Here is a 16,815-nt window from a genome sequence, read left to right on the forward strand (position 1 = left end):
TGGTTGAATTAACAGGTGTGCCTTGTTAAGAGTTAATTTGTGGAATTACTTGCCTCTCTTAATGCCCCTCATGTATCAAACTTGCATAAGACTGAAAACTGGGTGTACGACCATTCCCATGCAAAGGTCGGCCTTTATCAATCTGAACGTGGGCGGTGTTTTCTTTATCGATTTACTTTTAAACGGAGTTAAACTTTCAGAGTGTGAAATAGGTTCGGTTTTTGTTTAGAAAGATGTGATTGATGACGATTACCATGAATACGATTGTTTTACTCCTGACTTTTTTATTGAATTAATGGTTTGTGTGTGATAGCTGACCATTTAAGAACAAAGAACATTCATTTACATGAGATCAAAACCTGTCGGCACATCTGGAGTTATTAATAATTCATGCAACACTCTGGTTAGCCCCGTGTGTAATTGCACACAGGCGATTTCTTGCCCAGGCTCCGTGTTACAAAATGACCACAGTTGGAGTTGATTGAAAACAATTGGTAGGTTAACCAGTGTGCGGTCTACGATATTGAATATTTGCTATCATCTGCATCGGACACAGATGCCGGTTTGTCTGTGTTCCCTGGGCCCCAAAATGACTTCAACAATAACATTCAATAGTAACACAACACCAGATTACCCCACAGAGGATTTATTTTGGACCAAGCTGTACACTGTCCAGTTGAGAGTTCAGTTTAACATCTGATACCCAACATGAAGCTCATATTGCTTACTCTTTTTTGTGACTTGAACTCAACATTTGAGATTAGATTTAAGAGACATGATCAGGCTGCTGTCAGAGACGATGACTGAATGAGGTTTGGTCTGATGTTTCTCTGTTCTGGTCTTCAGCTCAGTGTCCTTTTTGTTTAGTTCCTCTGAGTGAAGTTAAGTTTAATGTTCATTAATTATTGATCATCTGTGTTTGTAGATTTTCTAGATTACATGTTTTCTTTGTGACGTTTGCTGTGACGATTGCTTTTAATAATTGCATTTTTCTATTTACATTTTCTGAGAGTTAGAGGTTTTCCTAATGAGGTTTGGTCTGCTGCTTCTCCTGTCAGTTTAAAAGCAGCCAAGTGTTTCTGACAGAAAGTGAACGTGTGGATTAAAAGAGAGAGAGGACGTGGAGATAAAACTCGTCCTCATGTTTTCACGGTGTTACTGAACAGGAAGTGAATTAGAGTGTGTGCTGATAAATCCTCCCAGAGGCTCTCAGTGTTCGCTGCTCGTCTCAACTGTCTGTCGTCTGATTGATCGGTCGCCCTATGGGGACAGAAGCTGTCGTCTCCCCTCAAAAAACGTTATTAAAGTCAGAGTTTCAGGTTCTATTAATAGAAACAGTTCAGTTCCAGGTCTCTGCTGCTCCTCAGGGTCCACTCTGAACCAGAACCAGAAGCCGTCTCAGTCTGAGAGTGGTTTTGTCTACCTGTGTGATAAAGGGGAACTCTGTGTATTAACTTAATGGGTTCTTTGTGTTCCACGTTTGCTTTAATGGATTTTTTCTTCATTCATACAGCCTCTGAATGAATGTTATATGTGGGCTACTTAAATGGCACTCATGTTCAAATAAGATAGACAGAAGATGTCTTCTGTCGGCAGCTTGTCTCCACCTCCTTCTTGCCACATTTACACTTTTCTCTTTATTTCTGTCATCTTTTGCTTTAATTGTATCCTCTCCTGTCTTATCGCCATGACATGTCTGTGTCATTGCTTTCCAGGTGTGGGAGTTGTCCTCGGGTGAGCTGCTCCTCTCTGTCCTGTTTGATGTGGAAATCATGTCTGTGACCTTCGACCCCTGTGAGTACTTCCTGTTCTGTGGAGGCAGCGATGGCAACATTTTCCAGGTGTCTCTCTGCAGCCAGGTGAGTGTCTGACTTCAACCTACATCCCACACCCATTTGACCCTGCGTCCACTTACCACATTTTTTTGTGCCGACAATCCCCACAACATTCACACAACATTCACTTCAGACCCCTTCATCCTGATGTTTACTGTAATGAGGTTAAGAGCTGTCTTGCAGCACCTTCTCTTCGTAGTACGTCCGGTTGTGTCTGATTTAAATCATATCTTTATGCAAGAACATTTTACAATGATAAGTCCTGGCAAGTGTTGTTGTCCACTCACTAAACCTTGAGTCAGATAGTAGTCTGGAGTTCTTGATGTTTAGGTTCCAAGTCCAGTCCAAGTTGTTCAAGAAAATGATGTCGACCTGGCCTGACTGTGTGAACCTGGACTGACTATGTGAACTTGGACTGACTGTCTGAACCTGGACTGACTGTCTGAACCTGGACTGACTGTCTGAGCCTAGACCACCTCTGGTAACCTGGACTGACTGACTGAACCTGGACTGACTGTGTAAAGTAGAAAACTTAAGCATCTCCCTGACCTTCAGCATCCACCCTGGACAAATATGTGTTAAAGTTCAAGATCTCCTTGATCGCTCTTTTACATCTTCAACATCTTCAACATCTTGCTCTGCTCATGTTTGTGTTTGCTTTAAAATCCCTGACAGCGAAACTCAAAATTTGTGGTCTCTTTTTAATCATCCTATACTTCTGCAAAAGATGAAACATGAGCACAGATGCAGGTGAAAACACCTGCCAGCCCCTGCTCTAAACTAAATAAATCATTAAAGCCTTGCACCTAAAAATCAATCCGTCTTTATCAATGAATAAGTCTGAATCCTCCTCTCTGTCTTCAAAATGCAGTCAATCCTTTAGTTTGAGTCCAAGTTTGAGTCACCATGCTGGAGTCCAAGTTGAATCCTGAGTCAGATTCATCCTCCTGGACTTGAGTACTCCAACACTGGTCCTGGCATTAGCAGAAGCTCTACACCTGAAAAGTATACTCTCAAAAAAATGAGTCTGATTTGCTGTTGACAAAGTTGATATCAGAGTTGATTATGATTGTTTGATGGAGGAGAATGACATTCAACTGACATTGAAGCTGAACCACACAGTAAGATTATAAACCTTGGTAATGAAATGGTTTGTAGATTGCTGACCAATATTGAGGGCTGCTGCTGCTGCTGCTGCTTGCAGCCGATGTACATAATCTCTCTTCTACAAAACGTATAGACCGGCAGACTTTTGTTAAGTTTTCTATCCTTCATATTGAGTCCACATGACTTGATTTCTGTGGTGGAGAATGTTCTTTTCTCCCCATTAGCTAACTAATGATCTTATGCTAACTTTACTCTTGTGAAAGGTAAAAAGTCAACGTCCAAGTCTCATGAGATGCTGGGCCCAGTTTACGGAAAAAACACAGCAAACCTTTGTCCAAATTTTATATTAATCCAGGATGCTGCAGACCGGTGTACTCTTTTAACATAAAGACTGGTAACAGATTTGGATCGGTGACTCTTAACATCTCTACAATAGAACCTTTAAATTAAATGTTTGAATTGTGTTTGATATAAAACGATTGTTAATACATGTGATATTGATCAGATTATTGAGATTATTATGTTGATGGGTCATAAGCTCATTGATCACAGACACTAGGTCTGATGGTGAAGTGACATAACATCAGATATGGGAAGTACTGTCTATTATCCAATGATTATTAACACGTATAGAAGTGTGCTGAGTGTTATACAGACCATTGTTTGACAGGATTATAAATATTCATATGGATGTATAACAGAGCAGTGTGATTCTGTGGATGGATCCTGGAGAGTCGTGTTTCATTCATTCATCTGCATCGTCACTTCTCCTCTCTGCCTCCTCCTCGCTCTGTCGCTTCTTTTCAAACAGGATTAACATTTTAAAGCTTCACTGAGTTAATCCTGCAAACAAACTACAGAGCATAAACACCACCCACCCAAACCCCTCCTCCCCTTGAACTTGTGATTCTGTCTTCATGACAGTCTGACATTTCTGTTCTCTCAACTAAATGCACTGCAGCTCCTCAGGCTGTTGTAGTACTTATACCATAGTACTGGTACTGTAGTACTATACTTATACTACTTATACTGTAGCACTGTTATTATTGTAATTAAACTGCAGAACTGTTATTTTAGTACTTATACCATAGTACTTCTACTGTAGCACTTTTATTATAGTACTTATACTGAAGTCCTGTTATTATAGTACTTATACTGAAGTCCTGTTATTATAGTACTTATACTGTAGTACTGTAATTATAGTACTTCTACTGTACTACTATTATTATAGCACTGGTACTGCAGTACGGTTATTAAAGTATTTACACTGTAGTACTGTTAAGACTTATGCTGTAGTACTTTTACTGTAGTACTGTTATTATAGGACTATGCTGTTGTACTGTTATTTATGGAACTTGTACTTTGGCATTGTTATTATAGTATTTATATTGTATCACTGCTATTTATAGTACTTAGATAATGTTACTTATACTGTAGCACTGCTATTTATAGCACTTATACAATATTACTTGTACTGTATTTCTTCTACTGTTGTACTCTTATTGTAGGATTTATACTGTAGTACTTCTACTGTAACACTATTATAGTACTGAAACTATAGTACTGTTATCGTAGTTCTGATACTGTACATACTGTTACATTCTAGTTGTAGGACTGATACAGCAGTACTGTGATAAAAGGTATCTGTTTGAAGTTGTGATTCGTGTCTTTGTCTGAGGACATTTAAAGACATGAAATCACCATCAGAACACTTTTACAGTCTCTTTAAAATTAATCATCTGTTAAATCAGATTATGGTATAGTGTAGATTATAGTATAACTATTCAGGGGAAATTATTTAGATGAGGTTATTGAGGCTTGACATTTTTTAAGTGAGGTTATTAAACTGAGACTTGGTAAGGGTGGGATGAATTAGGTGAGATTATTTAGAAGTGGGATGATTTAGTCGGGGATGGCTGAGGAGTGGGATAAGGTTGAAAAGTCTATTTATATTACATTATTTAGCTGAGATTAGTTAGGCTTGTAATTATTTAGGGATGGGATTGTTAATGTGAGATAGTTTAGGGGTGGGGTTATTAAAGGATGAGATTGTTTAGGATTGGGTTTATTTAGGTGAGATTATGTAGGCGGGATGGTTAAAGTGAGATTATATAGGGGTGGGATTATTCTACTTTTAATGAAAAATCTGGATCAACATGGACCTTAAGTAAAATGTATTCAAACAGTTTTGTGTTGATTTTCATTGTTTGATTTTTCTTAAATCTACAGAGTCTCAGTCGGGATAAGTCCTTCACGTCCGACAATGACGGGAACCAGGTATTCAAAGGACACAGGTGAGACCGCAACAAGTGTTCACTTTGTGTTTTAAGCTGTAAAATCAAATGACTGGACAGCAGGGAAGAAAGTTATTCATGTATCTGAAATGCAGAAAACTCAGCAATGTTACTCTCCAGCCCTCATTTTCTGAGGAAAAACAGATCAGCAGTGATATTAATTTCAGAGGAAAGGCTTAGGGTTTAATCTGCTTTCATTTTAACCCTCAAACATGACTCACCTCTGAAGGTCAAACAGTGAGAGTCTGGTCTAATCACAGGTATTTCTCAGTGACCTGTCACCTGTCCCTCCTAGACATGACACCTTTTAAAACTTTTCCCTACAAACTGTCCCTGAAAAAACCCTGCAAACTACCTCTTTAAATCACATCCTCAAACAACAACAACTTAAAACTCCATCCAAGACATTACACCCTAAAAACTGTTCCTTAAATATGAAACCCTATCTACTCAAAAATTCTACATCATAAAAATTACACCCTGCAAAGTGCACCTTTACAATACATAAAAATTACATCCTGCAAAGTGCACCTTTACAATACCACTCTACCACCCCTCAAGAACTACAACCCACAAACTGATCAGTAGAAGAAAAAAAAACACCTCTCAAACCATCCCTTAAAAAGTACATCCCACAAAATGCACCTTAAAAATAAGTACAGTTTACAATCTGCACCTTAAAAGCTACACCCTAAAAACTGCACTTTAAAAGACTACATTCTACAATTTGCATCTTAAAAACTACATCTTATAAACTATACCTTTTATCCTAGGTGTTGTTTGGACCGAACACCTTTCTGATTTGTAGTTGGTCTCTTTGTCTCTCAGGAATTTGGTCACGTGTCTCTCTGTGTCAATGGACGGGACTCTCCTCCTGTCAGGGTCACATGATGAGACGGTTCGACTTTGGGACATCCAAAGCAAGCAGAGCATCCGTTGCCTGTCCCACAAAGGTAAGCCACACCACTCACCACGCCATCAGTAATGTCAAAATACCCGGGCAGTCCAGGTGCAACCTGGTGACTCAGAGTCGTTAGCGTGTTAGTAGTGTTGTAATATGTTGACTTGATGTAAACACATTGCTGCTAGTTTGTAGTGCCATAATGTTTTTGCTTGTCGTAAACGCATAAGCATGTTGGTAGCGTTGTAATATGTTTACTTGTTGCAATACATTGTTAGTGATGTGTTTACTTCTTTTAAACACACTGTTAGCGCGTTTTAATATGTTGTGTGTTTACTTGTTGTAAACAAGTAGTTAGCGTGTTGTAATGTGTTTACATGTTGTTAACGCTTCGTTAGCATATCGGTTGTGTTGTAATGTGTTTACTTCTTTTAAACACCTTGTTAGCCTGTTGTTAGGTGTTTCCTTGTTGTCAACATGTTGTTAGCATGTTTTAGAGTGTTCAGGTTAAAATGTGGAGTTGACATGTTTAGAATCTTTGGTTTTAGATTTAACCTTTGTGGTTTATACTGCTGGTTGTTCATGAACCCGCTCTCTGTCTGGGGAGAGTTTCCTCACCCTGTTTCTTCACTTTGTTCTCTGGATTTCTGGTCCTGCTCCTAATAATCGATCTGACAGGAACATGAAAAGGAGAATGTCTTGCTGTGATGAAGACTGACACTTTGTAATTAACCAAATCCCCTCACTTCAAACGGACCGTCAGCAGAATATAATCCTCCTTCAGCCGGACCCATGGACCCCCGTCTGCTCCGACACGACTACTGTCTGCAGACTGATTAGAGGAGGGGGAAGAGGAGGAGAAGATTCTTCCTCGATGAATCTAGCTCCAAACGATTTCCCTTAACATCATTATTTTACTTGAACCCGAACCACCCATCAAACACGATCAAATCAAGATGAAATGATGAAATGATCTTCAAATGTTTTCATGCTGACTGATGAGTGAACGTCATTGAGGGAGTCTCACCACATGTTGATCAATGATTGGATCAAACTGATATATTTTTTTAAACAGATGCAGGCTCATATTTCAGAGTGAAAAGATTTTCTTTCCATTTATACTTGTAACAGCTTCAGTCATCTTACTGATTGATCATCTTCAGTCAATAATCAGTACACTGCACAGGCTGCCCATCGTTCATGAAAAACCCATTCTGATCAGTAAGAACTGCAAACAGGGAATGGTTCCAGTTTTTGGTTTTAACTGTCATAATTATACAACTCAGAATTTATTATGTTCAGGAAGAAATAGCAACTTGCATCCCTGAATCTCTAAAAATAAATCACAGCGGATCACTTATCTTTGAAACACTGTTTATCATCGATGTTACGGTTTCATTCAGCAGACCCTTTTGTCCAAAGTGACGGACATCTGAGAGTGAGTTCAACGCAGGGCAAGGATTCAGACTGGAGGAAACAGCATGAGTAAGGGATACTGACTGCTTCAAGTCCGATTTGACCAGGTGCTGCCAAGCAGAGCTAGAGGCGGGGCATCGTCACCATGTCAATCATCATCATCATCACATCAACTAAAACACATAATCGTTATTATCAAGAAACTCCTATATCATTATTATCAGCATCATTGTGCTTGGTAGTTTGATGATAAAATGATGTTGATGACAGATGCAGTGTCGTAAGCAAAGAGCTGGGTGTCAAGTTCCTCAGATGTAAAAAGGGAGTGTGCGGAACAAATGTGGTTGTTTAACTCATTCCACCACCAGGGGGCGACAGAGGAGAAGAGTCTAGCTGGTGACTTAGGACCCTGTTGTTACGGGAGTACCAGGAACCTTTCATCACACTGTGCTTCATAAACACACCTGAACAAATCACACTGTGAATCATAAAGACACCTGAACACATCACACTGTGCTTCATAAAGACACCTGAACGCATCACACTGTGCTTCATAAAGACACCTGAACACACCACAGTGTGCTTCATAAACACACCTGAACACATCACACTGTGCTTCATAAAGACACCTGAACACATCACACTGTGCTTCATAAACACACCTGAACACATCACACTGTGCTTCATAAAGACACCTGAACACATCACACTGTGCTTCATAAAGACACCTGAACACATCACACTGTGCTTCATAAAGACACCTGAACGCATCACACTGTGCTTCATAAAGACACCTGAACAAATCACTGTGAATCATAAAGACGCCTGAACACATCACACTGTGCTTCATAAAGACACCTGAACACATCACACTGTGCTTCATAAAGACACCTGAACGCATCACACTGTGCTTCATAAAGACACCTGAACAAATCACTGTGAATCATAAAGACGCCTGAACACATCACACTGTGCTTCATAAAGACACCTGAACACATCACACTGTGCTTCATAAAGACACCTGAACACATCACACTGTGAATCATAAACACACCTGAACACATCACACTGTGCTTCATAAAGACACCTGAACACATCACACTGTGCTTCATAAAGACACCTGAACACATCACACTGTGCTTCATAAAGACACCTGAACACATCACACTGTGCTTCATAAAGACACCTGAACACATCACACTGTGCTTCATAAAGACACCTGAACACATCACACTGTGAATCATAATGACACCTGAACACAACACACTGAATCTCTAAGACATCTGAACACATCACACTGCTTCATAAAGACACCTGAACACATCAAACTGTGCTTCATAAAGACACCTGAACACATCACACTGAATTATAAAGACACCTGAACACATCACACTGTGCTTCATAAAGACACCTGAACACATCACACTGTGCTTCATAAAGACACCTGAACACATCACACTGTGCTTCATTAAGACACCTGAACACATCACGCTGAATCATTAAGACTCCTTTACACATCACAATGAATCATTATGACACCTGAACACATCACACTGAATCATAATGACACCTGAACACAACACACTGAATCTCTAAGACACCTGAACACATCACAATGTGAATCATAATGACACCTGAAAACATCACACTGTGCTTAATAAAGACACCTGAACACATCACAATGAATCATTACGACACCTGAACACATCACACTGTGAATCATAAAGACATCTGAACACACCACACTGTGCTTCATAAAGACACCTGAACACATCACAGTGTGCTTCATAAACACACCTGAACACATCACACTGTGCTTCATAAACACACCTGAACACATCACACTGTGCTTCATAAAGACACCTGAACACATCACACTTTGCTTCATAAAGACACCTGAACACATCACACTGTGAATCATAATGGCACCTGAACACATCACACTGTGAATCATAATGACACCTGAACACATCACACTGAATCATAATGGCACCTGAACACATCACACTGTGAATCATAATGACACCTGAACACATCACACTGAATTATAAAGACACCTGAACACATCACACTGAATCATTAAGACACCTGAACACATCACACTGTGAATCTTAAAAAGTCCATCAACACATCATACTGAATATTAAAGACACCTGAACATATACCAGCATATTACACAGAAACATCTGAATACAACACACCGTATTGCACAGAGACACCTGAACACATAACTGAGAGGAAAAATGTGAGTAATTTCAGACTTTTATGGTTTGGCTTTAGACTGGGTTTTCTGGGTGTTTCCTCTGTTGGTGTGTGTGTCCCTATGGATGTCTGTCCCTGTTTGTGTGTGTGTGTCTGTGTGTGTGTGTGTGTGTGTGTGTGTGTGTGTGTGTGTGTGTGTGTGAGTGTGTGTGTACTCCACTCTCTGCAGTGTGTTGGCAGCTCCTCAGACTTTCAGTCTGATTTGTGTCTCCATGTTGGACCTCTTTCAGACCATTAGTGTAATTCCTGCAGTTGGAGTGCAGCAGCCTATCGATATTTGTAATTGAGTGTGAGATAATTATCCAGTTTCTATTACCACAACAAGCAGGGAATCTACTTCACTTTTCAGAACAAACGTGCGTCCTCCATCAAAGACAGTTTTTACTGCAGGAGGAGGAGTCTGATGATTTATGGACAATTTACAGCAGAGACACGCCAAAGTGAGGAAACCTTTTAACAGCTTTTTTAAAACCAACCTGAAACATAAATCGCTAAAATGCTCATCAGCAGTTTAAAGCTCAGTGTCGGAACACAGTCCCGTGATGTTGCTAAGTTTTTAATGTAGCAAGTCCCCGGACCGAGGGGTGGTGGTGGTTCTTTGAGTCCATCCCTGAGAAACTGAATGAGTCCTCAGTGAAAAAAAAAGTTCTTGGAAAATGTTGGTGTCAGAGTCATTTGAGGAAGGTTTGATGTGATATGGTTATAATTATAACATATTCTTATCTGTTCAAAATGTAGCTGAAATTAAAATACAGTTCAAAATCTGAAAAGTTTTATAGAAACAACTGTCACATTGGCATAACATACAAAAATAGAACAAGATTGTGTGTGCTGTGTCTTGTAAATACTGTACCACCAAAAAGAATGACCTAATAAAAGAAGAAAACTGTCCTGTGTTCTGATAAACCAAAATTCATACATTCTTTTTGGAAATCATGGACACTGTATCATCCGCTCTAAAGAGGAGAGGGACCGCCCGTGTTTTATCAGCACACAGTTCAAAGCCACTATCCCTGATGGTATGGGGATGCATAAGTGTGAATGGGTGGATTAAATATCTGGGAAGGCTCCATTAATGATGAACAATACACTGACCGGAGGAGGCTTGGACTCCTAGACCTCTGAAGGTGTGCTGTGGTATCAAACCTTAGCATCAGATCTTTTAAGTCCTGAAAGTTTCTAGGCAGACTCCATGGATCAGACTTGGTGCGTCAGAAAGACCCTCCTCTCTCTCTCTCTCTCTCTCTCTCTCTCTCTCTCTCTCTCTCTCTCTCTCTCTCTCTCTCTCTCTCTCTCTCTCTCTCTCCCTCTCACCCTCACCTGCGGGGTCACCTGGAGGTCATTTTGTTTATTTATTTATTTATTTCATTTCCTCAACCTCCTCTTCGTCTCCCAGGTGTCTCTATGTTTTATTCAGGTGTTCAGAATTGTTCTGTGAATTAAAAACAGAGTGAGAGCTCCAGGTTAAATATTCTGCTCACGTCTGCTTCCTGAACGTGAACAGTCGCTGCTCAGGCAGCTCTAATATATTTTTTCTTATCATTCAGCAGCTTTTAGGAGAAGCGGAATATTTTCACCTGACCGACAGAGTTCAAACTTTTGTTTAAATTCAAAATTTGAGATGAAAAAATAAGAAAATGATCCCGGCAGTAGCAGGTATAAAGAGTTATTAAATATGAATGTGATATGAATGTGAAATTACAGCTGGAGAGGACTATTTGGTTACCTGCACCATGGTCAAAATGCTAAATTGACACCTGACATCTAAATTACCAACCTGAGACATTAATGTCATCAGAGGAAGCTCTTTAATAGCACTCAGAGTGGTGCTTCACTTCACTTCACCAGAAAGGATAGTTGACTGCTGGTGCGGGGTAATACACCTGTATTGGTTCTGTTCCTGTTCTGTCTGATTTTTCCTCTTTTAGTTGCCTGTTTTACTCTCAGAAGTTTGTCCTGAATTTCAGTTTTTTTGCCAACATTGTCATCTTATTTGATCTGAGGAACTTTACTCTGAAAAGTCTCTAGACAGGAAGTTGCAGTGACAGTAGATTGAAGCGCTGCAAAAAAAAAAAAAAAAAAGTATAAAAAATGTAATTATCGGTTGTCTGATATTAATCATAAACTGTATAAATAATGGATGCAGTATCCGTGATGTCACCCATCTGTTCCTGAGCACTGTTATGAAGCCAATCGACGGCGGCAGCCTTATTGGAAATGTGCAACTCAACCAGGCAAAGTGTGAGGTAAAGAGGCGGAATTTGAGCCTCCTAGCCAACAGCTATGTGTTCCTGTCCAGGAGTCAAGTCAGTCATGTCCTTATTTGGACAAAAACTTGTAATCTTAATATCTTCTGAACCCCCGCGTTAGAAAAAAATTCACCCCCGTACAGTGTGTGCCGATAGAGAAATTAGCTACGTAGAGCCAAGCTTTTTTTTGAACCAGGCTGTAAACATGTTTATTAATGCTGCAAATATCCTCTCTTTTGAATTGATGTCTATGTGGTTTCCGGTGTTTCTGCAGCCAGCCTCAAACGGATTCTCGATGAATTGTAGTTTATAACACTTCTGCATGTGCTTCATAGTTTGAGACCGGAGGTTGCTGCTTGGTATTACTCTTTGTATTTTTTTTTTTAGTTTTTCGTGGTTTTGATGGGTTAAGATTTTTATGTAAGCTTTTACTGTGAAGATTTTGCAACAGGAAAGACAACAATGCAGCACTGACTGAAAAACAAGTCATGATAAATATAAATATGAATACGTTTTCTATTAGTATATATTCTTGAGTGTTGAGGATTGGTTCATTGACAACATATGATCTAACATCACCTCCTGTTTGCCTGCAGGTCCTGTGACCAACGCAGTCATCATGGCTGCTCCGGCGAATATGTTCCTTCCTGATAGTCGCCCTGCCCTCCCTCTGCCGCGCTTCAGCCGACACCTGCATGCTGCCGAGGACGGAGGGGAGGCAGGGGAGGTGTGTGTGCGGCTTGGACTCTACACACAGGTGAGTCTGCTGGGGTAGTGTGTGGGGGCGGGGGCATTATTTCTGCTTGGTTTTTACTTTGCAATGCTTTTCCGTTGTTTCAGGAAGAGGAGGAGTCATACCTACAGAAAGCTGATAAGCTGAATTCTTTGATGAATGCTGTGGCTGACAAGGTGAGGTGGGCGGGGCTTGTGGTGCTGAACAAAAAAGGGTGGACTGCCACAAAAAAATTGTTAAAACAAAAAACTTTGCATCTCATGTACTGTCCATTATTTTTTAACTGTTCCTGTAAGAGAGTGGGGGGATCTGTCAAAAAAAACTGCAGTTTGGTCAAAATCCTAACGCCCCTAAAAACAAACACTGACACAACTCAAGTTTTACAGCATTTCAAGAGAACTTGTTAATACTTGTAGGAAAATATTTTTTATTTATCCCTTTGAGTGAACCTCGCTGAGTTCAAACTGAACATTGGTTCTTGGAGCAGGATCTCTCATATGAGACCAGAGCTCTGCTAAGATACGATTGAAGTTCATGCCCTAGTCTAAGCTTATAACAGTCTGAGCCTATAGCAGTCTAAGCTTTTAAAAGTTGAAGCCTATAGTCGTGTAATCCCATAGCAGTCTAAGCCTATAGCAGTCTGAGCCAATAGCAGTGTTGGTGTGTGTGTATGTAAAAGTGTTCCTCATGTATTTAATTTTGGAACACCTCTCACAAACTGGAACCGGCCTCACCAATCTGATAGTTTTCAATAGTTTTCCAATACTGATTTATCAATATTAATTGGTGTGTGTGTGCTGCATGTGACTGTGTTACTCTCTGTGTGTGTGTTCTAGTCGGTGTTTGGTGATGGGGAGATCTCGAAAGTTCGTGTGGCTGAGCTCGAAGAAGAAGTTCAAACTTTGAAGAAAGTCAACAAAGATCTTTACGACTTCAGCAGCCAGCTGCTCACCAAGCCCACATAGACACCAACACAACACATCACAACACAAACACACAAACACACACACACACACACACACACACACACACACACACACACACACACACACACACACACACACACACACACAGTAAACATATACAACACAAACATTTACCACACAGTCTGATCATTTTTGTTTTTTTTCAAAATAAAAAGGTTTTTTTGTACAAAATCTTGTCTGATGTTTGTTCATACTGTCAGTTTAAAGAGCACAGATTCTTTGTGTTACTCTAACTACCGATCAAAGCTCAGAACATTACTTACCAACTAAAACTTACACTAACCAACCAAAAGAACAACTAAACTGCCAGAATAACCAAAAACCATCACTAAGGCTTACAAACCAGAATGACTAATAACCAACCATCACTAAGGCTTACAAACCAGAATGACCAATAACCAACCATTACTAACACTAAAAAACCAGAATGACCAATAACAAACCATTACTCACACTAACACACCAGAATGACCAATAAGAAACCATTACTAATGCTAACAAACCAGAATGACCTATAACCAATCATTACGAATGATTACAAACCAGAATGTCCAATAACCAACCCTTGCTAATGATGACAAACCAGAATGACCAATAAGAAACCATTACTAATGCTTACAAACCAGAATGACCAATAACCAACCATCACTTACACTCACAAACCAGAATGACCAATAAGCAACCATTACTAATGCTTACAAACCAGAATAACCAATAACCAACCATTACTAACACTAACAAACCAGAATGACCAATAACCAACCATTACTTACACTAACAAACCAGAATGACCAATAAGCAACCATTACTAATGCTTACAAACCAGAATAACCAATAACCAACCATTACTTACACTAACAAACCAGAATGACCAATAAGCAACCATTACTAATGCTTACAAACCAGAATAACCAATAACCAACCATTACTTACACTAACAAACCAGAATGACCAATAAGCAACCATTACTAATGCTTACAAACCAGAATGACCAATAACCAACCATTACTTACACCAACAAACCAGAATTACCAATAAGCAACCATTACTTACACTAACAAACCAGAATGACCAATAAGCAACCATTACTAATGCTTACAAACCAGAATAACCAATAACCAACCATTACTTACACTAACAAATCAGAATGACCAATAAACAACCATTACTTACACTAACAAACCAGAATGACCAATAACCAACCATTACTTACACTAACAAACCAGAATGACCAATAAGCAACCATTACTAATGCTTACAAACCAGAATAACCAATAACCAACCATTACTCACACTAACAGATCAGAATGACCAATAAACAACCATTACTCACACTAACAAATCAGAATGAACAATAACCAACCATTACTAATGCTTACAAACCAGAATGACCAATAACCAACCATTACTAATGCTTACAAACCAGAATGACCAATAAACAACCATTACTAACACTAACAAACCAGAACGACCAATTACCAACCATTGCTACCACTAACAAACCAGAATGACCAATAAACAACCATTACTGATGCTTACAAACCAGAATGACCAATAACCAACCATTACTAATGCTTACAAACCAGAATGACCAATAAACAACCATTACTAACACTAACAAACCAGAACGACCAATAAACAACCATTACTAATGATTACAAACCAGAACGACCAATTACCAACCATTGCTCACACTAACAAACCAGAATGACCAATAACAAACCATTGCTCACACTAACAAACCAGAAGGACCACACAATGCTTCTCACAGACTTCATGTTTGCTCTGAACAGCTCACAAAACTTGAAACTATAATTCATTATTTACTTCTTTTTGGTATCTTTGACTGTTTTTGAGGTTTAGCTATACATTTTGTGCCTTTTTTTCCATGTTTAGGTTGTGTATTAGATGGAAAGACATATTGTGTGACATCGACAAACCAGTGGGAAAGAATTTTAAAAATGTGTCAATTTCTTTCCAAACAAATTGCTCCTGAAACCACAGTTTTGCCCCACAAATTTACCCTAAAATGTAATAAGTCATCTTCTCTATTTATGTAATGTTTTCAAACAATCAAAAAAAATTGGCACAGTGTGCTTCAAAGTAGCAGGGTCTTTCCAGAAGTCTCCATCTGCCATAATGTTAAATTAGACCCAAACTGACTGGATAAAACCACTTGGAAGCACTTGTCTTGTTGCTTTGCCCAGATATCTGGCATTACAGGCATAAAAACAAGTTCAATAGACTTGTGTGTTTGTCTCACAGACTGCATTAAACATTGGTGTAGTCTCAGTGATGTCATTTAGTGGTTTCTGCAGAGGCATTTTAAAGCTAAATTAATTGTTGATTCAAACTAACTTTCATTTCACCTAAAAACAGACAGCTTTAAGCATTAATCGTTTCCCGAATTTATTATTCATATTATTCATAATATTGTTGTCATTGTTGTTGTTATTTATATCAACAGCATTATTATTATTAATGTTAACATTAATATTGATATTATTAATATTATTATTAACCGTCAGGGTTGTTGTTTATGTCTGTGTGTGGTGGAGCTCAAAGTGAGAGACTCAGAGTCTTTCTGTAAATGTCACTGAGCTGTTTGTTCATTTTGCCCAAAGCCTCAACTGCAGGGCGATGACACCAAAAACGAAGGAGAGGAGAGGAAGATGAAGAGGAAGTGTGTCCGGTCAGTGAAGATATGCCTGCAGTCAGGTGACGATGGCTTCCCGAGGTGAGAAAAATCAGCGACAGAAAGTTGTGGATGGATATCTAACTATCTAACTATCTATCTACCTACCTAACCTGATCTGAGGTCAGCAGAAAACATCAGAGTGGCTGCTCAGGATTATTTAATCTGATCAGAGGTCAACAGAAAACAGCTGCCACCTTGGTCCTTCCAGGAGGACTCTCTTCATGCACCTTGTTTGTTGTCTTTCTTCTCTTCTTCCACCAACACCGGCACATTCAACTCACCACACACCCACTAACTCACACTAATGATAAAACCGATATTCACATCTATAAAC

At 39.3% G+C, this 16,815-nt stretch overlaps 1 protein-coding gene across 1 annotated transcript in view; it reads left to right on the forward strand.

The window, feature by feature from the left end:
• Nucleotides 1-13,850, forward strand: part of wdr18 (WD repeat domain 18) — a 19,741-nt gene extending 5,891 nt beyond the window's left edge. Inside the window, exons 5-10 of the mRNA XM_034703944.1 lie at nt 1,716-1,859; nt 5,172-5,236; nt 6,065-6,189; nt 12,661-12,821; nt 12,905-12,973; nt 13,634-13,850. Of these exons, the coding sequence (XP_034559835.1) occupies nt 1,716-1,859; nt 5,172-5,236; nt 6,065-6,189; nt 12,661-12,821; nt 12,905-12,973; nt 13,634-13,762 (693 nt within the window). The 3' untranslated portion in view covers nt 13,763-13,850. The remainder of the gene's footprint in view (nt 1-1,715; nt 1,860-5,171; nt 5,237-6,064; nt 6,190-12,660; nt 12,822-12,904; nt 12,974-13,633) is intronic.
• Nucleotides 13,851-16,815: the final 2,965 nt, after the last annotated feature.

Source organism: Notolabrus celidotus, chromosome 2 (assembly GCF_009762535.1).
Source record: "Notolabrus celidotus isolate fNotCel1 chromosome 2, fNotCel1.pri, whole genome shotgun sequence".
In the NCBI taxonomy this organism is placed as follows: domain Eukaryota; kingdom Metazoa; phylum Chordata; class Actinopteri; order Labriformes; family Labridae; genus Notolabrus; species Notolabrus celidotus.